The sequence below is a fragment of the Aricia agestis genome, chromosome 9 (genome assembly GCF_905147365.1).
Source record: "Aricia agestis chromosome 9, ilAriAges1.1, whole genome shotgun sequence".
NCBI lineage: Eukaryota > Metazoa > Arthropoda > Insecta > Lepidoptera > Lycaenidae > Aricia > Aricia agestis.
The window spans coordinates 9838928-9865798 of NC_056414.1; the positions used below are offsets into that span (position 1 = coordinate 9838928).

Sequence of the window (26871 nt, forward strand, 5' to 3'; positions counted from 1 at the left end):
TGACAAAAATATAAGACTTTTATTACTACTTACATTATAAATTACAATTAAAATTATTTACAATACTAATCAAAAATCAATTTTGTCAGGTGGCTAGGACATTATTATTTTCAATGGCTATCTATAACAATAACTACAATAATTGACTTTACTTGACTCTGAATATTTTATACTTACTACGATTAACAATACAAGGTCTAATGTCTTCGTCTGTCGCTTTGAAAAAGTCGCATGATTGACAAATTTAGCGTATCTACCTTGAATAGTTATACGCGTAGGTAAACATCTTTATAAGTGAGAGGGTTCTGTTCATTTAAATGACAATAGAATAATATAAATAACAGGTATTTTAAAAGGTACATATTATTGTTAAACGTTTAAATTACTTTGTTCTATTGCAGCTTCAATAACGGCGTCACTGTGTCTTAATTGCGGGTCTTGGGATTGCTTGGTCAGCCGAGTCCTAATACAAACTTTGGTATTTGATAGGCCACTTGAGGTATTTGCATTATCATTGACATCCTGTAAAACAATTATCCGTTAGACAGTTCCTAACATTATGCAATAGAAATTATTATCGATCTATGACAGTTTAATAATATTATATCTATTACAGTTCGACAACTGACAAGGCTTTATATGAACGTGGCGAGAAAAGGAAATAAACGCTTCTATCATACAAAAACGTCATTTTTGACATGTGTTTGACAGTTCTCGTTTACCAGCAGCGCTCCCGTCAATGTCATCCACGTTCATTTAAAGCCTTGTCGAGCTGTACTGCAAATGATGTTTTCATGCAGCACCAGCACAGCCAGTAAACAAAAAGTTTTGTTCGACGTTTGACAACGTTTCTGTCAATATGAAGTGTGCAACCGGATTTTTACTGTATGTGCTAGTAAGGCCCTCTGCTCCGACTTTTGCGAAATATTCTCTATTCAATGTCTGCTTTGAATGTTTTGTTATCACCGTCTTTAGAACGGTCGCGTAGCACGTAAAATAGTGTAAATTGTGCTTTCCCGTTTACACTCGTACATAATATATGATTCACGATAGCTGTAGGTATATTCGTGTGCAAGTAAGACCAGTAGCGCGTGAGTGAATGTACGAAATTTTACGTGTTGCACGAAGAGGTGAGACGTAAGTTATTACGTCTCAACTCTCACCTCTTCGTTTTTACTACATAAAGTCTGATAATACATATTATATGTAAATGGAGGTCGTGCAACACGTAGGCTGGTATAAATAGTCAGTACTCAAGATGCATCTCGGTCTCAAGTCAAAATTTGGACCAATCACAGAGCCGAACCGCGTCTTGAGACCGGGTCGCATCTTAAGTACTGACTATTTATACCGGCCTTAAAATTTCGCACATTTACTCACGCGCTAGTGGTCTTACTTGCACACGAATATACCTGCAGCTATCGTGCAGTACCTACTGCCTACTTAGTAACCTAAGTAAATATAGTTTGTCAAGACGTGATTTTTAAGTGCTAACAAATCAGACGAGGACTAAACATTGTATAACCATAACGTCTGTATACGCATTGATTTTGTATTAGTAATAGGATTTTCGTTATTTAAATACATGCAGTCATTTCATGCGATAGTGGCAAGTATTATTTACAAAGCCTTAATTTACAAACCTTCATTTAATTAGGATTCCACCACCGTTATACTTGTTGAACGCTAGGTCTGTGGGAAAATATACCATATTATATACAAAGTTTTTATAAGTGCTTATTTTGTTATAGGTAGAGTTTAGAATTTAGATTGTGATAGCTTAATAGTTAGGGCCAACACCAGAACTTTTATTTACAAAAAGATTTTTCGCCTCTAATTTAATAATTCTCTATCTAATACTCAATCATTAAATTAGAGATCATAAAGATGATATTCAGCTAGATTCTAGAAGATACTGAAGATACTAGCTAGCCCAAACTTTATTTTCTTTCAGGCCCGACTAATCGTTAGGAAATCTGTAGTGTGTGGGTAGAATAAAAATTTAGTAAAAATTGCTGTTCTCGTTTAGCCGTTTAGCCCCTGAATAAGGAAATTAAATTGTTACCATATTCAGAGAGTTTAGCACAGAGTAGGAAAATTTTGACATCGGTAGTTATTGTGCATTGGTAAATTTTGACATCGAAGAAATTTAAAAATTTACTAATGAAGTATTTGCCAAAGGCACAATGTAAGGCTGGTTTTATCGTTAAGCGTTTCGGCAGCGCCGTTAGAGCGCGCGCGTTCGAAGATGTAACGAACGAACGGACGAACGCAACTACTACCCCCATACATCTTCGAACGCGTGGCGCTCCAATGGCGCTGCCGAAACGCCTAACGATAAAACCGGCCTAAGCCATTATAATTTTGAGCTTTACATTGATCATGTTGAGTATGAACTATGAATACGGCCTTAGCATGTCATTTCGGTGATTTACTAGGAACACTGTCTTTACATTTGATTTACTAGGAAAACTTACGAAACAGAGAGGCCGTTGTAGAGCCACGCGCGCCACGTCTGCGGCGCGGGGGTGGCGCCATCTATCCGCGCCTCGATGTGTCCGCACAGCGCGCGGCGGTCGTGCGAGCGGCCGGACCGCGCGTCGCAGATCAGCCGCTTGCGACACTCGCCGTCGCACGTGCCGCGACGGGGACTGTTCTTCCAGTAATGTCTGGAAAGGTAATTTTATAATTAATATCTTTGGCAACTATAAGACTGCGATTCAGTGTAGAGTTTGAGCTAGCTAGCTTGTTAATATTGTGATTACTCTTTATAAAGTACATAACATAGCAATTTATGTGGGATCAAAGCAGCGCGCTAGTGCCTTACTACTGAAACTATTTCGATGCCAAACGAGTAACAAACTTCTTCACGGCGAGTACAGAAGTCACTGCCAGCGTCCAGCACCCATACTTCTACTGGTTGTTTTCAATTTATTTCTGAAGGTATCTATCTCTTAATACTTATTTTAACAAACAGCTTGAAAGCACAAACAGCTTAAAAGTATGTACAAGGCCCGATGGACGGTGGTCTCAGGTCTATCTGTTGCTATAATGTAAATGCCCTCACTTGTGGTATAAATTAAACACGTCCTCCTTCGAGGTCATCTCGTCTATGAACTTGTCCCAGTCCTGGGGTCGCAGCGACGGCATCATGTATGCGGAGCGCGCGGAGTACAGCTTGTACCATATCGGGTAACCGAACAGGTTCGCCTCCTTCAGATTCATTATCCAAGTCTCGTGGTCTACTACTAACTGGAATAAAAATATTGATAAGTGTTGTTATTTGTCCAAGATTGGGTCAGTACTTAGGTATAATCATGGGCGTACCGAGGGGGGGGGGGGGCAGGGGGGCGGCAGCTGCCCCCCCTGGATCATGTTGACGTTCCTACTAAGTATATTATCTAGTACTTTTATCTATAAAAATTAAAAATTAAGAACGAATGTTTGCCATTTGTTTGCAATACAATATTTTTACAACTAAAAATGATAAATTTTTTATTCTTTATAAACACATAGCTTATGAAAAATCTGATTTGCCCCCCCCTGGCACCAGAACCTGGATAATTTGCCCCCCCCCCCCCCCCCTGGCCCAGAACCTGGGTACGCCCATGGGTATAATAATATAAATATTCATATTTTAACCTTTTAATTAATTACTCGTGTCGGAGGCCAACATCCACTTTGGGTCGCTGAGCCATCGTAGTAAGTCAGTATTATTTATTAGGAGCAAAAGATAGAGCAGGTGAAAAGGGTTCATACTTACTCTTGTCGTCGATTCGTGATCTCCGTCTACGTAGTATATTCGATAGCCGAGGTTCAAATCGTAGTACGGCGAGACCGATGGACCAACATAAGCAATACTCGTAGGCCGCCCTGAAAATAGGGTCTATTAGTAAATGTTTGCCAATATTATGATAGACACTTACTCTGAAATCAATTGGAGACAATGATGGCGTCAGTCGTTAAGATTTTAATAGTATCACTTGTGGACTGTGAATCATTCATTCTGAGTAAGAAGCACTCTACCTACCTAAATCATTTTGATCGTAAAACACTTCGAACTCGTCAAAATGCGTGTGTCCAAAGAACTGCGCAGTTATCGTGGATTCGTAGCGGTTTATTATGGCGTAGTAGTTTCTACTCCACACTTTGAGACAGTCGGAGTGGCCCGGCGGTATGTGCCCGATGATGTGGACCTTCTCCCCGCTGAACTCCGCAGACTGCAGCTCGTATATCAGCCACTGCAACTCCGTAGCTGGGTCCGTACTGTTCAGCAACAGCCACCTGAAAATAATGTTTATTTATCGCATTAGAATACAGCAAGAAAACAGATGAAATCAGAAACGAACGAGAATTTAGGCTGCTAATAATTATTATGTAAGTAGTTAGCGGCTATGTTTTAGAAAGTAACGGGCAAATTGCCCACCATACATTCTCTCCACTGCAACTTCTGTGCAGCGGCCATACCAATAGTTGTTACAAAAATTACTTTTTAATACAATCTCAGGTGTGCTCGAGGGTCAAATCTGTCTTGGGAACCGCAATGAAATCAATCAATCGAGAAGTAGGAGTAGGAAAAATTTCCCTCAAAGTAATGCCTAATAGTTATGTAAACTAGACGATAAACCTTTAAAGCGTTTCAAAGGACTATTTCTCGAATTGTGAGTTGTGGTATTACCAGTTCTTATTGTTGCAGTAGTTCATGTTGAGCGATATGATGCGGAAGCCGGGGCGGACGAGCACAGAGTAGAACGCGCCGCGACGCACCGTGTGGGACACGCCCGCCGGCAGCCAGCGTCGCCACTGCGCATCCAGCTCGTCGTACAGCCAGGCGATGTTGGACTCCGGCGACGAGATGTATGGAGGTGGAAAGCTGGAAGATAATGGGTGAGTGTTTGAATCAGTTGTAGGTGTACCGGTTCAACATGTTCAGATTTTATCTAGATAGTGAGCCGTGTTTGTCTGTGGTTTAGAATAAATTATTTTAAGAAGGGTGTATAAATTCTTATCTCTATGCCCTTCGCCATAGAATCGTTTGAAGAACCCCATCTAGAATATACGTGAAGGAACTTAGCCTCCCCTAATGTTTTTTTCTTTCTTGGGCCTCCCATTTTGACTTGAATAGCTCATCATGTAACGAACCGTTTGAGTAAATTATACAATCTTACCTATTGACTGGAGACGACTCGTGGTTTCCCAGCGCAGGGAATATCGGAACACCGGGGAACATATCGGACATTTGCGCTACGGTTTCTTGCAGAACCTTCAAATTCTCTTCCTTCGTCTGATTCCATACATCGTGGGGTGGTAAATCTCCAGTCCATAAGATGTAATCGATATCCTGTAATGGGATCGTTAAGAAGATTAGTAACTAAGGAAAAATAACACAAAATTACCTATCCTTAGATTGCTGCAGTCCAGCCCAGATTTTTTCGTAACATCTTATGAACGAAAGGTGTCACTTACGGTATGGGTATCAGCAATATGCTTGAGCATATGATCGATAGTTCGCTTCGGTGTATCACACTTCCTGTAGTCGCCCCATCGACCGGCGCCATCTCCAGGCGTTAACGCTGGTCCACTTGATGCCCGGCAGCATAGCGGCTCGTTGCATTCTGCGTTAGCACCTGGAATGGGATAGAAGACAAAAATAACTAACTACCCTCATGTGTTACCTGAGTTGCTTTGTGACCCATTGTACATAATTGATTTCCGATATATCATGATATATGAATGATATGCTAAGCTTAATAATTATATTCCTTACTCACAGCCTTTTAATTACAAACTTAGAAAGGCAGAGTAACACATGCGTCCAATTAGCAGCACGCGCCACGTAAACAGAGGAACCTTGATTACCAACCTTCAGCGTAGTAGGGATCGAAATGCGTGTCCGATATTTGAAGAACTTTGAATGTGGGTGCTTTGTCCATCGGCGCTTCGAAGGCGCGCAAGGCTGGCTTCGGGACTGGAGGGAAGGACACCTCCCACTCGTGGTAGGGGTTGTAGACGTCACCGCAAGCGTCTCCGATCACGAAACTGCAGATCTCATCCGGCCCGATGGTGATGCGTTTGAGAACATACACTACCTCGCTCTGAAATTTCAATAAAAACCATTAATTATTCAATTAAGAATCTTTGCGTTTAGATCTGTAACCAAGCTGTTGCTTATAGTTGGGCTGTTGACAAAATCTAAAACCTCATTTAGTATTGAACCTAGCGAGTTTTAGTCAACAATGTTTCTTCGCTTCCATCCTTCCGTGACGCATACCAAATTCTTTATTCAGTACGCAAAACCTTTGCAACACAGACATATTAGAGAGAATGATACAAAGGATAATAAAGTTGACTGTTCACATTAGTCGCGTGCGGCACGCTATTAACAGTCAAGACGTACACAATTCTACTGGTCTATTGTTTTAGCAGGCCATTCAAACTATAATGGCTAGGAACTTCTCATACGTGTTCCTAGACTTCCTCGAATACTATACTGAGAATAGGAAATGAAGATACAGAAACCGGATGTTACGTACGTTGTGAACTTGTGACCTGTGACGGATGTATAAGTTCTCAAAGTTTTTAGATAATCGAACTTAAATAACTTTCCATTTTATGTAATAACACACATAGCTAGGACTACCCGCATTTGGTTCAGATGAACACCCATATGGTTCCGAAGACCTTCGAAAATCTCTGATTTGTTTTTTTTTTTTTTTTTTTTTATGAAATAAGGGGGCAAGCGAGCAAACGGGTCACCTGATGGAAAGCAACTTCCGTCGCCCATGGACACTCGCAGCATCAGAAGAGCTGCAGGTGCGTTGCCGGCCTTTTAAGAGGGAATAGGGTAATAACTAATAGGGGAGGGTAGAGATGGGAAGGGAAGGGAATAGGGGAGGGTAGGGAAGGGAATAGGGGAGGGGATCGGGCCTCCGGTAAACTCACTCACTCGGCGAAACACAGCGTAAGCGTGATTTAAAGTATTTTGAAATTTTTAAAAACATGAACATTGAACATACCCCAAACAATCTGGTGATGCCCTCGCAAACTCGAGCCGACTGTATCTTGAGTGAGACGCAAAACTGGTAGATCATCTTGTTGATTTCCTCCTTGCTCTTGCCGAGCCGCATGTAGTGTTGCAACAGCCCGGCGCCGGCCTTGCACGCGGTGCAGGACACCTTCGACATAACCGAGTGTTCCACTTCGTAGTAAACCTGTTTCAAGTTTAGCAACTTGAGCGCCTTTTCCACGAACAGCGGGAGATTCGAGCTCTTGTCGCTGTCCCAGAGGAGGCGAGAGTAGTTCCTCTTGAGGGCCGTCATGTGAGCGATGAGCTCGGTCTCGTTGGCCGAGGGTGGGAGTTTGTGCGTGAAGTTGGAGGGTGTGAAGAAGGGCTCGTTGTTGCGGGGAGTCTCGTTCCAGTCCCAAGTGTCTATGGGTGGCCGCCATTTTATCACGGGTCTTATATTGCGGCCCGATTCTTGAAGGAATATGGGGTTACCTGCGAATTAGGAATCGTTGACAGTTTAACTATGTTAAATCGCATTCAAGTTGTACATTTCTTTGAGTCTTACGGCTTCTTACCTAATGTCGTAATAATTTGGAAAGCTAGCACTAGTTGAAGAAGCCATGGTATCCTGATAATCATAACGATGTGGTGAAGGCCAATTGAAGATTATCTGTAAATTTAAGAAAACAAATTTTTAATGAAACTTTACATTACGAAATAGTTGTTCCGTATAGTTAAAAATTACAAATTGTGTACCTACCTATACTTTCAGAGAAGAAGTGCAAATACTATATAGGTAGTGGTAAATTAGAAATTATTCCTTCTAATAATTAATGTCTAACATCTAAGGTTAAATTCCTTTCCGATTCCGAGTTAGAATAATATTATGTTAGAAATAAAGCCTAATACTAAACTTGAGAATTGGCTTTCGAACTTAAAAGCATTCCTTTTTACAGCTGACACAAAATTCGATTATAGAATTCATTAAAATCACTATAGCAATTTAAAAATTGCGCAGTGACGAATGACGATGAACATTTATTTATCAACAGCCATAACAATAAGTCCAGACGCTTGATGGTCGGCGACACCATTACGACCCACAAAAGTACTGCTGAACCACTAACCCACAATATTTTAACAACGGTACTATAATTTGCGACAGTGTTTTAGTATGTTCAATGGAAAGAAACACGATAACTTCAGTTACAATTTTCCGGCTTTCAAAGAATCCATCCTGTATGCAAAATTTAATCTAAACCGATTAAACATTTTAAGCGTGAATAACACTGGTAACAGACTGAACATTTTCGCATTTATAAATAGCTAGATGACGCCCGCAACCCAAAGAGTTCTATTTAAATAGACGTCTTTGCCGCAACCCCGTTATGCCAAAATTTATAAATCGCGCGATTTTTCCGGGGTAAAAACCATCCTATGTCTTTTCACGGGACTTAAAATATCATATTATATCCATACCAAAAATCGGTACAACAACGGTTTGGGCGTGAAGAGGTAATAGACAGACACATACTTTCGTACTATTATTATTATTATTTATTATTAAATGATTCATTTATTTAAAGGGAAATTTGGTCAAAAATTAAGTACCTAATTTTATTACATAATTAAAATGAGAATTGAGTACCGAGTTGTCTCACCAGTCATGCTGTATAGATATCATAAAACTGGGCACCTTTAATGTAAAAACTAATAAGTAATAAAAATACTCATTGAAATAAATTCTTCGTTGTATAAAATTGATGACATTTAATTTTTGTCCGTGATAGAGCCCGAAATCCGAATAGAAAGTCGAGAGCCTTTCTATATGAGCTTTCCTTAGCATTGAAATTATTGTATACAGTTAAATAGCATAAGGTTATAAAAGTGGCATCCATAAAATGTGTCATAAAATTATTCAATCCTCGATGAATTAATATTTAAGAAGTTCCGAACGACCTAAAGTCCTAGTGAAAGTAGGTCAAGTTAAATAGTCGACTTAAAAGTTTAAAGGCTGTAAGTAACATAACAATAAATATCCGAAACTTTAATAAATGATTCATTAAAACACCTCTTTGATTGTAAACTTATAAAGAAACGTTGTAAATGATATATTTTGTTGAAAGCTAGAATCTGTAGTAGATGAGGCCAATAAGATTGTTACTTACCATAAAATTCAAATAATTGTTATCTTGGTTATACATTGAAAATTGAATTTAAGTTCATAACTAACAGAATATTAATTTCAAAACAATAATCTTGATTGAGTGCAAACGCCAAACACTCTCGTGGAGACGTGGACATGTTATAAAGGATATTCAACTTTATTGTTTGATTGAACAAAATAACAACAGCCAATGCGCATCACGTGCAGTACACCTAGATCGCGTGAGCAATGTGTGTCTTGGAATAAAACAATAAAATAATGCTGCGTTTGGCTTCTATACTCGCATAACGAATGGTCTGTTATCACGGTATCAATGACATTTAAACAATGTTTGTTGTTTTGTCATATAATGGCAATCATTACTACCATCGCTAGCCCGTATCGCAATACTCGCAATACATTACACATTTTTGCTTACAACAAGCATACTAGTTTGTTAGCGTATTCCACTTAGGAGTTACGGCTATGATGGATAACACTGATTGCCATCTCATATTATCACCATTGTATTGCAATAATATATAAACTCAATTAATGGAGGAATATATGACCATCTACATGTTCTATTATCGCTTACATTGGTCTGTCTTTAACAAAATTGTAGAGCCATAATATAGTAAAGTAGGTACAAATATTTGTGCGAACAATAGATCTAGCTTATTCAAATAAAATAAAAAAAAACATATATACGACGGAATTGAGAAATCTCCTCCTTTTTTAAAGTCGGTTTATAAGGCTGCGGTGCACAGGTTTTTTAGAATCATGTATTTATTTCACAAGCGCCTATTCTCGTAAAATCAGCTCTAATCACAGTATATTGTTGAATTACAACACGCATGACAGCAAAAAAAGATCAAACAAATAAAAAAGATTGCGCAAGAACAGAATAGCTATTACGTTTTTTGTATGATTCAGCGTTTTTACATACACGGACGTGGGGTCGCACTTTCTCCTCGCTTCATTGACTCCGTTTTAAAGAAAGTGACGGTGGTTGCTCATACACTGATCGCTGCAACTGCAACCCACACCTGTCAAACTCCAGCCACATCTATTCCAATGAAGAAGTATCCAATCCAGCATAAAGCAGAGACAGGGACATCATTCTTTCAAACTACCAGTTAAATGGTCGAGCACTGGAAAATTTTGTCGGAATAAGCGTAGTCAACTAGTCACTCATTAGTCATTAGAGAATAAAAAATAGTGAAATTCTTTAGGCTATAACTGTTGTAGAGTAAGTTTAACTTTAAACTATAAAGTGTTATAATCTCTACCTTGGTCTGCATTGGAGATAATACGAATATAATAGAGTTAGGTAAAGCTTAATGGTAATCATTTAAAGCATACCCTTGGATTCTAAAACATCTAAGATTAAGGCTGTAGACGATGGTACCTTATGAATATATTTTTATAACATTGTATCGCACACTGCACACCTTCTCTATCTCTACATTTTCAAAAACGGAACTTCTAACACCTGTAAAATAAAGCAGTTTCTGATGATTTCTTTTGTAGCGTTCTTAATTTTTTATTATTTAAATTACATAAGATTCCAGCTTAACGCTTAAGTTAACTCTATAGGCTAAAAGCAATACGGTAGCTGTAGGTGTGAGTGGCTTCAGGTGTAGTGTTATTATTATATTATTTCCTAGTATTGAATTACTAGTAGGTTTGTCTTCTCCGATTACTTTGATGGTTCTAAGAAAAACACTTAACATGGTTTTATCAAATGTATTGGAACTTAAAAGATATTAATGTTAGGAACCGTATTAAGTAAAAAAATAATCAAATAATGTTATTGCTTAAATCTTAGAATCACTTATGCAAATTTCTTTGAACTGTCTAATAAAAAGAAGAGCTGTTTTTCCACTGCTTCTTGGTAGGAGCACATATCAAATTCAAAACTTCGCAACTACTGAGAAGTGTTGTATGGCTTACTCATTGTACTTTCGTCGAAGAGGAAAATAATTGCTTCATCATATATCCACTTTCACTCGGAAGTTTACTTTAATGTCCTCCATTAAATGTTGTCAATATTAATTAATATAAAAAAGTGAAAATAACAAAGCAGTGAATTCGCCAGCTTTTACTCTGAACCCTGATTTTTTTTATTAAAAAAATTCGCAATAGCTTTCTCAGCCTTTCAAAAGAAAAATAATATGTGATTCAGTTGATCTGACTGATCATCGAAACAGACGGAAATACAATATCAATACTCGATGTTTATTGCACAGGAACCGAACTTATTGTACGTCTATTTCAGGAACTCAGAAACACTGTACAATTAACTCCATACCAAATGTCATCCAAATTAGGTCATCGGTTTAAGTGACATGACAGCAGGTAACAGGTAGACAGACATACAGTATCGATTTTGTACAACTTACTCTGTGTTGAATACATAGTTCGTTGTTAGGCGCGAGTGTTTACAAGAGCCAAGTGAAAATGCCACGTTTTCACTAGTGCAGATTTCTATAATAAACTTAGGAAAAGAAACAGGTTTGTAGGCGTATTACCCGAACACGGGACTGCCAAGACCGGTGTACGTGGACTGGATAATGAGTGTTTCCTTTCGCACAGCGATACAATAGTAGCAAGCTGAGACTGTTCTTTGACTATTTATGAGGACTAGAATATTGGAGAAGGGGACATCGACACTGCACATTTTAACACCAATTATGCATGAAAGAACTAGAATATAAATTTTAAGCAGAAGTAGTAACAAAAGAATCCACAAACATATCAATTAATGTCAAATGTGTGCACATCATCAACATCACACTTATAAAGCAAAGTTTGTAAGAATGTATGTTTGTAGCGCCTAGGTACAGAAAAGATTTTGATTAAATTTGGCTTGACAGTAGAATATAGGCTCTGGGTTAACACATAGGTCATGGTTGCAACATCCCGAAAGAAAAGTATTCCGATGGAATGCTGTCATAACGAGGGTTTGCCAGCAGCGAAAATCTATTTTTTTTTTAACAGATATAAATATAATGGGAGCCACGGACCACGGTCTACAAGAGAATATGTAACACCGTCGTCTTTGACACGGAACGGACTATGAACCTATGACCCAGTCCACGAAAGGCGGTCACTGCAGAATAACGGGTAAACGCCGATTTTACCACAGATGACAGATTCTAAGTCAGATTCTACTCTCATAACAATTGAGTAAACAATGAAGTAAAAAATAATTTATATTTTATGTTCAAATACCCAAAGCATGCACTGCAAAACAGTTCACATAAGATAGGCATGTACGCTTGTATTAGGTATGCCCCTATAATACATTATTTACCTCATACCTACCTAATTGATAAACAAAACAATGCAACTACGGGCAATAAATAACCTAAATTCTTTCGTTTATACTTTATGTTCCATACCGTAGATTCATGCATTTATCAGTCCTTAGATTTTATTAAAATTCACTGATTCATAATTGGTCGCTGTTAAGCATTAGTGTCCTAACCCACAATTTTTTTGTTGTTAAATTTTGAATGCAGTCTTGTTCTAAATCATCTACAGAACATAACTCCATTCATAACTCAATACGTAATTTTTGTGTGGGTTAGTACACGAATGCTTAACAGCGTCCAATTATTGTCTTTAGATTTTCTTGCAAATAAGTAGGAAGCGCACAAGGCACGCGTTGCACAATAGAGGAAAGTGACATTAGAGCTAATTACGCAGCATTTATTTAAGCCTCTAGAATTCATTAGGAAAACCCACTAGAAATTATCTCTAAGAACAATAATTACTAGCATGAGCAGTGCCGCATTCAGAGCCTAGCGAAGTTTTAATGAGTGCGAATTTACTTCTTTGCCAAAAATCTGTCATAGGTACGATTAATTGAACGAACCGTAGAAATATAATGGTAGAGTAAAAATAAAAGTGACTGGTAGAGTAAAACTGGTAGACACGACGTAAGAATTTACGGTGCGTCATCGGAGCTCAAAGCCGACCGTAATCCTTCTTTAAATCCAGCTTTCTTTCGAGGCGTTAAAATTATATAAGCTCGATCGTTATCTATAAGATATACGAAAGGATATCATAAATAAGCGGTTACACAATTTGGAAAGTTTTAGCATAAAGCGCATTAACTTAATTCCTTTTTAAGGAGCACATGCGCCCCCATTCGACTTTCCTTTGGTTCATCGAACTCACTTTCTCCAGAGAGCTCTATTGTAACTCTCGCTGGAATGCCACTCCTATTATATTCGTTCATCTTCCCCGAGGTGCATATTTCTCAAGGCTGCATTCACGCGACTCTCATAACTCATTACAATAATTGTGAGCGGGAGAGTAGCTGAGTGCAACCGGATTCCCATGAAGGGTGCAAGCCGTGGACTATGATCCAAAGCAAAATTTTATTTCATATTTTTTTAATTTGATCCTGAGTCAGTTTTTGTTAAAAACACATAATCAAATACAAAAATTACCATCCACATATCAGGACATATTAATGTAGGGAAAATGGAAATAAAATCAGAAAGAAAAATTGTGCAACTAAACAACAAAGAACATCTTCCAATGCAAAAAAGAGAACAAATGAAATTAACGAGTATAATAAGCACTTATTCGAATCTCAATTGTCTCATGCGCGAATTTAATCAAATGACGCTTCTCTCGATTTCCACTTCAGGAGTCCAGGGCGCCTCGGCTAAGACGGAAGAGTATTTTGTTTGTCGTATTAATAGTATCAGATGCCAGTCAGAGTCAAAGCGTACACACACTGCTAGGTAATGTCAATCAGTGATTAAAATTGCAAGCATCTCCATAATCAACTAGGTAAGTCTGATGTTTTTTAATTTATTTAATTCTCCTTCAAATATTTACTTACCCAGTCAATATTTTTGTATCAATAATAGTAACGAACTTTTCAAGATTTTAAACCTCACAATTTTGAATTCATTTGGACGAACATAATTAAGTTTTTTTTTAAATCTTAATGAAATTGATAATTAAATTTTACTAATCCGTAGACTAAGCTGTACAAAACTCTTGAATGCACTGTATCTTGAAATATACATCTCGGCCGTCCTGACGTTTTAGTGTGATGAGACGATAATTGACCCCGCCGACCTAAAGCATTGATAAAAGAAGTAATGACCTTACGAAAAAGAAGATAGCGAAATAGGACATGACGTTTTCTAGAACGATATCAAAACAATTGCTACGTAATGAACATAAGTTATTGCTAAGTGTTAATCTCCTAAAGGCGTGTGACATGTCTATCGGTAAAAAATAAGCGTCGTGTCGAGGTTTGCTAAAAATGTCATAGCGTCGTTGAAGTTCTAACACTACGTTAGTCAAAAATAGCAACTTTTCAGTAGAGACAAAAAAATTATTGAATTTTGTATAGATATCATACTACGAGTATAATGCGGATTTACTATAAACTATTTTACGAGTTTTTAGTGGCCGATATGTGTTCCTAATTGGCAAAAAAGATGCGTCGTCCGATTTTCTAGCGAAATGCATTAAAACGTCCAAATAGGCAAAAAGTGACTTACGTGGTGTTAGAACTTCAATGACGATAGAGATTTAGATGAAGGAAAAACTAACAATCTATTTTGTTAGTTTTACCTTTTTTCGTTCTAACATTTCTCATGAGAAAACGGATCATCATAATTTTAGAAGCAAAATGAAAACTAAATTTCTTTATAACATTGATCGATCAGAGATCGACTAAAGCCCACTGTAATGCATGCATGTTTTATCGACTCTACAAGATCCTATGCCTCCATAAGTGGTATTTTATAAGAAGAACATGTGACATCACAATTAATCATTCTCATAAAGTAGTTAATTGCTAATTTTCCACTTGTAGTTCCGAGCTCTATAAATTTTCCAGACACGCGTCTGGTTTACAGATTTTCCATGATTCTTTAATTGTTTACCTGCATTCTAGTGGTAAATAACAGAAGAAAATGTGATACTGCTAAATGAAATTAAAACTTGCCTTACTCTACCAACAATGGCGACTCTACTATTTATTTATTTATTTTATTATTATAAACTTTTACTATAAACAAACATGTTATTATTATGTAGCTAATAAGTGATAACTATTATAGTATTGTTATCAATATTATTTATGCACTGCATATTTTTTTATCTTAATACTAAAAATGTTACCACTACTTACGTAATATTATACGTCTCTTTTTTTGACTCTATAAAGTTCTCTTGTAGTTTTGTCGTTTAGGTATCGACTGTCGTTTATTGTGTACCAAATTGGACATCTGTTTTGCCAATCTTCAGACCCGGTTTTGCGTTAGTCAAGCCACTGATCCCATGGTAAAGATGAATAATAAACTAGTCATTAGTCGCCTACGAAAGTAAAGAAAATATTCATAAGGTGGCCAAACTACGCATAATATTTTATGTCGAATGTCGAATGTACAGGGTGTATGCAGTATGTTGTAACACACATTATTATCTACGAAGTACGGTCTTCATACTGTATGATAGTTTGTATGTTTGTTACCAATCCTCAATCTTTAGTACGTCTTATGTACTGTATGAACGGTAGTTAACACGTAGAAATGCGAAGCATGCTACCGGCTACACTTTGTTTTTATGTAATGTTGAGTATCCCTCCTAGCGATTTAAACGATGATAAGAATATATTGAATAATCTATACTAATCTATACTAATATTATAAAGCAGTAGAGTTTGTTAGTTTGTTTGTTTGTTTGTTTGAACGTGCTAATCTCAGGAACTACTGGTCCGATTTAAAAAATTCTTTCAGTGTTAGATAGCCCATTTATCGAGGAAGGCTATAGGCTATATTTTATCACGCTAATACTAAAAGGAGCGAAGAAGTAGAGGAAAGTGTGGAAAAAACGGGGGGAAATTATTTGAAAGGGCTTATTTGAACGCGCTAATCTCAAGAACTCCTGGTCCGATTTGAAAAATTATTTCAGTGTTAGATAGCCTATTTATCGAGGAAGGCAATAGTCTATATTTTATTGCGCTAAAACTAATAGGAGCGAATAAGTAGAGGAAAATGTGAAAAAAACGGGAGAAATTATTTGAAATGGCTTATTTGAACGCGCTAATCTCAGGAGCTACTGGTCCGATCTGAAAAATTCTTTCAGTGTTAGATATCCCATTTATCGAAAAAGGCTATAGACTATATTTTATCATGCTAAGACTAATGGAAGCGAAGAAATAGAGGAGAATGTGGAAAAAATGGGGTAAATTATTTGAAAGGGCTTATTTGAACGCACTAATCTCAAGAACTACTGGTCCGATTTGAAAATTTCTTTCGGTTTTAGATAGCCCATGTATCGAGGCAGGCTATAGGCTATATTTTATCACGTTAAGACTAACATGAGCGAAGAAATAGAGGAAAATGTGGAAAAAACGGCGGAAATTATTTGAATGAGCTTATCTCACGAACTACTGTAGCAATTATTCTGTTATTTGGCACAGATAAGAAGTAGACCACATGAAGGATCATAGGCTATTTTTTGTGGACTAATTTGTCTGTAAAATATCTAATTTACGCGGGCGAAGCTGCGCGGAACGTTATATTTCGCGTGGTCACGACATCATGCGTTTACGCAATACGCAGCTGGACCCATTTTGCTGAAATTTGGTATAAAGATACTTTTGAGTCCCGTAAAAGAACATAGGATACATTTTGTCCCGGAAAAATGTACGGTTACTGCACAATATACTTTTATGATTTGCGCGTAAACTATTCAATCTATTTTGATGGAATTTGGTATGGAGATACTTTGAGTCTCGGGAAAGGACAAGGGATACTTTTTATCCCGGAAAATATACGGTTCCCGCACAATAAACTTTTATGATTCTCGCCTAAATTATTTAATCTATTTTGATGAAATTTGGCATGGAGATTTCCAGATATGTACTAATTTGAATCTGGGACAAGGAATGGTTTTTGTCCCGGAAAAATGTGCGGTTCCCACACAATATGTTTTTCTGATTTCCGCGTAAACGACTCAATCGATGTACGGGAACAATTATAAACTTAAGTCAACGCGGACGAAATCGCGGGCAACAGCTAGTTATTTATATGTAGCGTGTTGGGAAAAAATATTGGGTGAACAGTTTACTGAGGCCATAGTAAACACACGTCTAATGATCCTTTCCGTGAATCGTGATCTGCTCTATAAATGGACCCCATAGTTCATTCTTTTGTCGCCACCCCAAAGATGTTCTTTAGATGTAGTCAATAAGAAACCAGATTATATGCTTCGACCTTCTTTTTCCAACAGAACAAGCTATGATATAACAGATAATAACGACACCTCTGTATGTGCAATCGATTGCTTTATGTATTCCTCTTTGCATGTATCAATAACCGAAGCCATTACTGACGAGTGCTTATTTATATACGCCCGTATATTGTCTTCTTTATTGCATTTCACAACACAATATTCTATTGAGCTGAATATTCAATTCAATAACCCGTATAATTCTTATTCATAAACAGATATAAATTCAAATAAGTGTAATGCTTATAACGCGAACGTTACTACTAACGTAAAATGTAACGTAAAATGACTTTCTACAAAGTCATTTTACTGATAGTGATACAAAAAAACAGCAAGTTTTTGTGTGCAATTTGATGTAGTTATATTTGGATGCAACAATAATCATTCATCACATATTTTTCTGTACGCACGTAACGATGAGTAAATCTATATATATATAAAACTCAAAGGTGACTGACTGACATGGTGATCTATCAACGCACAGCCCAAAACACTGGACGGGTCGGGCTGAAATTTTGCATGCAGGTAGATGTTATGACGAAGGCATCCGCTAAGAAAGGATTTTGATAAATTCCAACCCCAAGGGGTTAAAATAGGGGATGAAAGTTTGTATATAATAGTACTTAACGCGAGCGAAGCCGCGGGCAAAAGCTCGTAATAATTAAAATACTTCCCTTTCTTCCAATATAGGTATTTGATAAGGTTGAGATCAGATATATTTATCAGGTTATAAAAGATAATGTTAGGTAAGTAAATGGTTTTGACATTAAAGAAAATGTTTGAAATTAATAGTTGAAGGAAAGGTTATTTGAAATATTATGTAATAAACAGGATAAAATTTAAGGATAATATCAACATTCCCCGACTGCGACAGAATGAGTGTATTTAGAATCCATTAGCCAGAACTATAAGTACGAACTACGAAGAGCAACATGTCCCATCCATAATTGTTCAATTTCTATTCGATGCATTTCAAGGAGAAGTGCTAAAGTGGGTCGCACAGGTCGTGCTTGCTAACGGTCTGTTTGGTATGGGAATATGGTGGATACCACGTCGCTACACTTATTATTCCGACCTCATCGAAATTCGCCGTTAGCCTCTTTTGGATTGCCAAAGAAAGTGCTTCGAGGACGCGGTTTGTTAATAACATTTTGGGGTTCCTTGCGACGAATCCTCAATGGTTTCATGTCCACCTCGTCGTGGTTAAAATTGACATTAGATAAAAATACCTAAAACTATGGCACTGTCTACTGTGTAATTTATTTAAAAAAGTTTATTATTCTAATTGCTATACTTAATACTTATCTATACTGCTTATAATTTATAACATAGCAGCTTATTTATTTTTGTTAGTTTTTAGAAGTGATAACTTACATAAAATTAATGTAGCCACTTATTTAACATAATAATATTATTGTAATTTTTATGATTATTTTAATGCGAATTTTTGCATAAAGTTTAACAAACTGTGTACTTAATTAAAACATAATATTTTAAAAAGGTGCATTTTATAGTTCAAACCACGAGATAGCCACAAAACTTTATAATAATCATATTAAATAAAAAATAGATACTTATTATTTGGATGAAAATTTCAAATTGGTCAATATGTAATTTTAAAAAGTGACTAACTCGCGGGGTTTGAATTCCAGTAATAATTACGTACTATATAAGATTTTAATTATTAGAGATTTTAATTTCGTAGCCCGTAGCATATTGGCGTAGCATAAGAACCGTAGCACGTAGATTATATTATTATTATCCGATATCTTTTGATATGCCTTACATTTTTTGAACACACAGGCAGACATACTTTCGCGTTTATAATATTAGTATGGATTATGTTTACTTATTCTTTAAGCTAACGACGGTAAAGAAACGCATCGAAATGAATGTAGGATACAAAAACTGTGAGAAAAGAGGCACGTCTTGTTTAAAATACAATAGGCGTTAGACAAAAGAACAACTTTAATACATAGTATATGATAGTATTAAACGATTTCACTTTTTAAGGTTAACGAGATAATTTCGCTTGCATCTTCGTTGAGGACAGACTTATGAGAAACCTGGTATTATTATGGTATTTATTTATTTTTATTTTATTTTTTATTTATTTATTTAAATCAGGCATCTTGGCCCATATTATATATACCTTATAGACTAACATACATAACATATAAACTAGTGTTAGCTTTAGTTTATATGTTATGTATGTTAGTCTTAAACACGTATTTTTTGTGACGTGGGGCGCGACATGTTCGGAAGTCGTCCTCGGAACCTCCTGTAGACGACTCCAATCGGCCAGAACTCCTCCGTCTCGAAGGAATTTATGGTTTTATAACTATTCGCCATCGACGTGTTTGGCGATAACTATTTTTTATTCGACTAATTTGTTGCAATATCTTTCCTCTCGCCTTCCATTTATTTATCTTAACCTACTGTCGTCAGTCATGCTCTGATCCAGACGTCTAGTTAGTTTACAATATAGTTATGCTCTAGATACATTATTAGTTATTTTGATTACATAAATACATATAGCATTATGCCATTGTGCATTGTACCCGGCGCGGCCTGTCGACATATTTAGCTATTTCCGAATCACGACCTCTAGCCAAAATCATTGCTACATGTGTGTGTGTCGTATTATTTTATAGATACGAACCCACGACCTCCGGAGTCGAGAGCGACGCTCTAAGCACTAGACCACTATATATATATATATATATATATATATATATATATATATATATATATATATATATATATATATATATATATATATATATATATATATATATATATATACAAGAATTGCTCGTTTAAAGATATAAGATAAGATTAATAATTAAAGCAAAATTAAATAAGTCGATTTATTGACAACACAATAATTATGTTGTACAATTTCGTCAGTGAAGGAAAATACTTCTCATTCGATGTCTTTCGCGAATTTCAATTAATATACTGCTGTAGTTTATTCAGTAGAATCGGAAGTCACTAATTTATTTTGCAATAAATGTTTTACGAGCACAAATTTACATTGAATTAAGCATTTCCGTTGCGCAGTAGGTATATCTTATTTGTATTTTGTACGTATTTTATAGCAGGCAAAAAGATCTGAGAACGCCACATGGGAGGAAACTGAAAAAGAGGCTGCACGCCGAAATTGACTTTCATCTGTTCTCATAGACTTTCCTAAAAACGAGGTACCTATACTTAACTTCTGCACAGGTAAGGTACAGACGACATAATATTGTGTTTTGCATTCGCTGTCCTACCACTATTCATTTTAATAAATATTAAATAATAATCTGTGATTCTACCTATAGGTTCATTGACTGCAAAAACAATCATCATAAAAGGGCCCATTCACGGCAGGCCGCCTTGCCATGCCGTCCGCCGGCTTATGCAGAATAGTGAATGGGTCACTTTAGGGTACAAATTAGTAGTATAGTACCTAGATAGATATATTCCACATTGATAATTCTGCTGTTAATTTGCTATTTGGGATACACGTATGGCAAGCCTCGACGTCGGTTTTGCTCATTATTGTAATTTTTTTATGAAATAAGGGGGCAAACGAGCAAACGGGCCACCTGATGGAAAGCAACTTCCGTCGCCCATGGACACTCGCAGCATCAAAAGAGCTGCAAGTGCGTTGCCGGCCTTTTAAGAGGGAATAGGGTAATAGGGGAGTGTAGGGAAGGGAAGGGAATAGGGGAGGGTAGGGAAGAGAATGGGGTAGGGATTGGGCCTCCCTCCGGTAAACTCACTCACTCGGCGAAACACAGCGCAAGCGCTGTTTCACGCCGGTTTTCTGTGAGAACGTGGTATTTCTCCGGTCGAGCCGGCCCATTCGTGCTGAAGCATGGCTCTCCTACGTATATATATTTATAGTCAGGGATCCCTTGAACATTTTTTTTTTGTTACTATCAAGCAAATTTTTTGTGAGTAGCTTTATTTTGATTTTAGGGTTCTGTAATCAACAAAACTTAGTTGACTACAGAACCCTAAAACGGAACCCTAGCCATCTGATTTTTTGTATGTTGATAGGTTAATCGTTATGTAATTTAAGAGTAACATTGTCGTACAAATAGAACAATCCATAATATGTTGGGACCATCAAATCAAAGTATGAAATCCTTTCTATCTCTGTTAGCTACCGCCTACCACTTTCGAGATTTTTCGCAGATAAAATTGTTGTTCGTCTTATCAAAAAATTAGCTTGATAGTTTAGGGTAAAAAAATTGTTCTAGGGATCCTGGACTATTAGATATATAATTTCGTTATCTGAATAATGATTATATGTAGCCGTTTTTCCTACAGAAAATTTCATATTGTTGCGATTATTATTTATCAATTATTATCATAATAATATTGTTGTTTACCTACAAACAAGTTCTTAACCTAAACGAGTAAAGAGGAACTGTAGCACTAGATATAGGTAATTAGGTACTGTTGACATCAATAACTTTATATAAATTTTATAAAAAATACTGATTTTAGCTCAACAAAACTTCATCTTACTTAACTACAGCACGACGAAAATAATGTTTAAAAAGAAATTTAAAATTTTGTGTGCGAACTTTGTGGTCAAACCTATGAATTACGTTAAAGACGGTAATAGAAAGTAAACATTATTTAATGCCTGTATACTTGAAAAGGGTCATATTTGTTTACTTGCCCGTGTGTATTGCTCAAACTCAAATAATATTTTAAGCCTTCAAATGTGCGGAGACTAGTTTTTCGAACTGGGTCATTGGCTCACCGCTCAGCTGGCCAATTTATTTTTTGTGAACGACAGTAGCCACAAGCCAGTAGCTATATTATATATACGCACGTCTACAAAGATTATATAAACTATCAAGAAACAACCTAATATTAAGACGATTTACATCGAAACTTATAAGGCGAAGAAAGCAGGTAGTCAGTAAAGCAGTGGCTCTTTGAATATATTATTAGTTCCTTCTTTATTATTGAATGCATTCCAGTAGTCCACACGATGTAGTTACTACTGCAACACTAGTTATGATTCTGCTAAATGTTTGACAATATCAAAATTGGTGCAGCAGCTCGCAAAAATTAGAAATTCACAGACTTTCCTCGAGTCGAGTGAACGAGCCGTCTACTGCTTTACAGTTATCCGGTCGCTTATTAATTAAATTTACAGCACTCACCTCAAAAAATCGAAATCCAATGAATCAACATGTAGCTCGTAAAAGTGAGACCGGGGGAAAAGCGCGGATCAGCGTGCCAACAATAACATTTCACTAGTTTTCGTGCTCGGCAAATAAAAAATTCGCATTCACATACTAATCGTTTTCAAGAGAAATTGCGTGGCTGGCAACAACGCGCGTACGGACGGCCGTTTTCCCGACCACTGAGATATGCGACGACTGACGAGCGACCGCGGCGCGCGCATACACTGTTGTGCCTTTCCGTGTTGTGACGGAGCTGTCGCAGCATACTCCGCTCCTCCAGTCACTCGCGCTGCGGCGATGCACACCGCAGCATCCGAGACGCAGCTCACGGGTGCACTCCGACCATCCAAAGTGCACTAGCGGAAACCTAAGTTTTGGTGTTAAAATGTAGCGTATTCAGATTTCAGAGAGATGGCTAGAACATTTTTATCGATCAAACTGCATACAAAATGCTGTAGGTATGATCTTTTTCAATGGCATATTGGACACTGTTTACTTTATTCCTGACCTCAGATTTGTCATATACGTATCAGTAACTACTACGCGTCTTGGATGACTTGAATTTTAGATATACAGGAAGTAACAAAACTAAGTGATAATACTTTAGGGTGTGTAAGTGTTCCTCGTAGAGAGTTCACTGTGAAATTGGCACCGGAAAGACCAAATTTTTTTTCACTTTTGTATCGGGAAACTCGTGACGCTGAGGCGCTTGCCCATATTAAGGTGAAAAAAAATTTGGTACACGTTACACGTAACGCTACACGTAACACTTACACATCCTAAAGTATTATCACTAAGTTTTGTTACACCCTGTATACGAATAAGTAGTTTGCGGCTTTCCGCAATATGGGAACCCCATGTTGCGGAAAGCCGCAGTCAGACAAACTTGAAAACAACCTTAACCCTAAAATAAAATTGCACGAAGTTCAAGTTCATAATTTAGCACATTTCTGTTGGCAAGGTGAATGTTGAACTTGGCACCAATATACTACCTAGTTCCACTAGGAATTGGGGGTATCCTACAAAATGTTGTTGTGTACATAATACGTATACGGTCATAAGTCTGTAACATGCCTTGCACTTAATATATTATAAATTATATTATAATATTTATAATATTGAAAAAATATTAAAAATTTTAGGAGTCCCCATAGATACAACTGAAACAAAAAAATTTTTTTCATTTTACCTATGCGTGGGGTATCTATGGATAAGTCTTCAAAAATCTTATTGAGGTTTCTAATGTCATTTATTTCTAACCTGAATAGATTGCGAGAGAGACTCTTCCAAAGTGGTAAAATGTGTGTCCCCTCCCCCCCCCCTCTAACTTCTAAAGTAGGGGCATGATAAGTCTAAAAAAATATATGATGTATATTACTACAAAAACTACCAACGAAAATTGGTTCGGACAAGATCTAGCCAGTAGTTTTTTTTATACGTCATAAATGGTAAACCTTAATTTAACTTTCATGAAATCAACTGAAATATGAAAATAAATCAAAAACCTCTTAATTTCACAAAAATAAACCTTATTGCTGCTGCGGAACCCTTCATGGGCGAGTCCAACTCGCACTTGGCCGGTTTTATATTATGCAAAGGCGATCAACAGAACTCTTTAGACTTATCTTCATCTTTATTAAACTGCTGGGAATATTAATTCCAGAACTGCCCAATTTTCGTATATCTTATCTTAGTCTATATCAGCGTCTGAACAAATGTGCCAAATTTCAAAAGTGTATGTATGTATGTATGTATGTTTTTATGTTTGTGTTCGCATATCTCTGGAACTACTATTCCGATTTCAGTAATTCTTTTTTTGTTGTACTAGGTATTGTTCAACTTAGTGCAAGTTTCATCAAAATCGGTTCAGTAGTTTTGGAGATAGGAAGTTTTAAATCTCAATTTTGAAGTAGGTTTTATCTTTTTATAAAATACAGTATTTATTATGATTATTATAACCAAATTTGGATCAATTAATTATTGGATTAGGCCATGAACTCAATTTGTGATAAATATTAATTTATTATGATCTATTATTATACCTTTATGTTAATTATATTAGCAGTTAAATATTAATTAGAAATTCCGAGTCAATAGGCAACAAGATTTTGGTTACCTACCTTGGCCTTATACTACAATATATAGTATAATTGGAAAAAAAAAACAAATTACTAATTATTAGGTATACGCAATACCTTATTTTCCTGTTCTGAGGCGTATACCTATATAAAGTGAGGTCAAAAGGTAATTTAAAACTGCGAAAGCTACAAAAGTTCTGGAAACCAACTTCTCAATGAAGGTCGCTATCAATTAATATTATCACAGAGTACTATAATACTGGCGTAACTGGCGTAATATTATGTACGTAAGTACATAATATGTCTAAGTCTAAGTCGAGCAAAAAAGCGGCACGGCCGTACCATACTTTTCTCGAACCAATTCAGGCTCTTTTTGACCCCCTATAACTTCATTGTGGATAAAGCAACAAGCCAGAATTTTCAGTTACTAAGCAAGCATTGTATAAACACGGTATATTTAAAATTTCATACAATTTGCACCAGTAGTTTAAGAACTGTAACTTGTTAAAGTTTCTTAATTTAGTCACTGACTGACTGACTGACTGACTAACCGATCACCAAAAGTCTAAGGCACTTCTAGCAGACATAGAACCTTCAAATTTAGAATATAATTAGTGTTTAGTGTCTTAATCAAGGAAAAATTCAAATATTTCAAAATGTCTGTCCAGTTTTCTAGATACACTAGCTTCGTAAATAACTTTGTAATCCCATATAAATGTATAGGATTACAAAGTTATATTTGCGGTTTATGAATCATTGTACCCGTACCATCAATATCTCCGGTTTATCGTCGGTAGAGAGATATCTAGCTAGTATTTAGTGTCTTAATTAAGGGAAAACCTAATAAACATTTCATAATTACTGTCCAGTTTTCTTCTTCTTTCTCTAACTTCGTGAATAACTTTGGAATCAATCCCATATACATGTATAAGATTACAGGGTTTTACAATAATTCCTATTTATGAATTATTGTATCTTTACCATCGATATTTCCGTACATATATTCGAAGGAGTAATAGTTGTAGATATAGGTATCTATATATATGAAGCACTAGCTTTTGCCCGCGGCTTTGCTCGCGTGGAATTCAAAAATCGCGTAAAATAAGAATATTCTTGTAAACCTCCTTTGGAAACCTGACGTTTTTCCAAGACCAAAAGTAGCCTATGTTACTCTTCATCCTTTCAGTTGAAAGGATGAAGAGTAACATAGGCTACTTAAGTCTACGTCAAAAATCAAGTCGATTGGTTGCTTCCCTAGGCCGTGAAGGAAGGACAATATCTAACAATTTTTGACTAGACTTAGTTGAAAGAATGAAGAGTAACATAGGCTTCTTTTGGTCTTGGAAAAACGTCAGGTTTCCAAATGAGGTTTGCAAGAATATTCGTATTTTACGCGATTTTTGAATAGGCTACTTGACCTCATTTTTTTCTTCATGCTAATCGCTTCATAATCATTCATTATTACAAAAAGAACTAATATTTTAATATTTTACACAGTAGAAACCCATAAAAATGTTAATTGAAAAATATGCCTTATATATGGCGCCGAAAACACTGTCCGCCATAGTGTGACGTCATACGTTTTGTATTTTAAGCTCTCTTTATTGAACATTTTTTTATATGCTAAATGTACGCGTCTAAAAGTGCCCAAAAATGATAAAAGAATTAAATAGGAATTTAGAAACCATTTGTAATGTTGAAAACTTTTGGAGAAAAGTTTTGGCCATTTCATTTCCCGTCTACAATAAATGGAGATAATTTATAAAACTGATGTTTTATTTGAATTATTCAAGAAAATATATTTTACATATCTTTCTAGGCTTATTTTTATTATTTATGTACAAATAAACTTACATATAACGAGCGCGATAGATAAAAGATATTAAATTACGAATAGAATGACGTCACATCCAATTCGGAAGTACCGCAAAAGCATTTTCGTCAGTACAAATCCTATTTTCATAAAATCATATTTTCAAATCGACTTTATTTATTAATCATAAGCTTTTATTTGATGATAAGGGTGAAATACGGTTTCCTAGGCCAAGTTCTACTAGAAATATGTATTTGTTCAATGAAATTGAATATAGGTCAAGTAGCCTATTCCACGCGAGCGAAGCCGCGGGCAAAGCTAGTGCTTCATATATATATAGATACTTATCTACG

General features: G+C 36.4%; 2 protein-coding genes across 7 annotated transcripts in view; one reads left to right on the plus strand and one right to left on the minus strand.

Annotated features, from left to right (window-relative positions):
- On the minus strand, positions 1-22830 carry LOC121730107 (sphingomyelin phosphodiesterase). 4 transcript variants are annotated; one of them, XM_042118954.1, is made up of 13 exons: positions 22604-22830; positions 7582-7676; positions 7017-7498; positions 5864-6095; positions 5467-5627; positions 5169-5341; positions 4679-4873; positions 4031-4284; positions 3764-3873; positions 3068-3252; positions 2478-2669; positions 1644-1692; positions 1-522 (listed from the first exon to the last, which is right to left on the minus strand). In XM_042118954.1, the coding sequence occupies exons 2-12, from the start codon at positions 7643-7645 to the stop codon at positions 1671-1673; spliced, it is 2070 nt and encodes a 689-aa protein (XP_041974888.1). In that variant the 5' UTR covers positions 7646-7676; positions 22604-22830; the 3' UTR covers positions 1-522; positions 1644-1670. The 4 variants fall into 4 exon arrangements, with proteins under 4 accessions (XP_041974888.1, XP_041974886.1, XP_041974887.1 ...); XM_042118952.1 differs by lacking the exon at positions 1644-1692; XM_042118953.1 differs by lacking the exons at positions 1644-1692; positions 22604-22830 and adding an exon at positions 14017-14147.
- Positions 13816-26871, plus strand: part of LOC121730108 (prolow-density lipoprotein receptor-related protein 1-like) — a 22858-nt gene continuing 9802 nt past the window's right edge. The window contains exon 1 of one of the 3 annotated variants that reach the window (XM_042118956.1): positions 13816-13964. The gene's annotated coding sequence lies outside the window, so the exon portion shown is untranslated. Of the gene's footprint in view, positions 13965-22936; positions 23086-26871 lie in introns of those variants that run through there. The other 2 variants (XM_042118959.1, XM_042118957.1) reach the window with 2 other exon arrangements.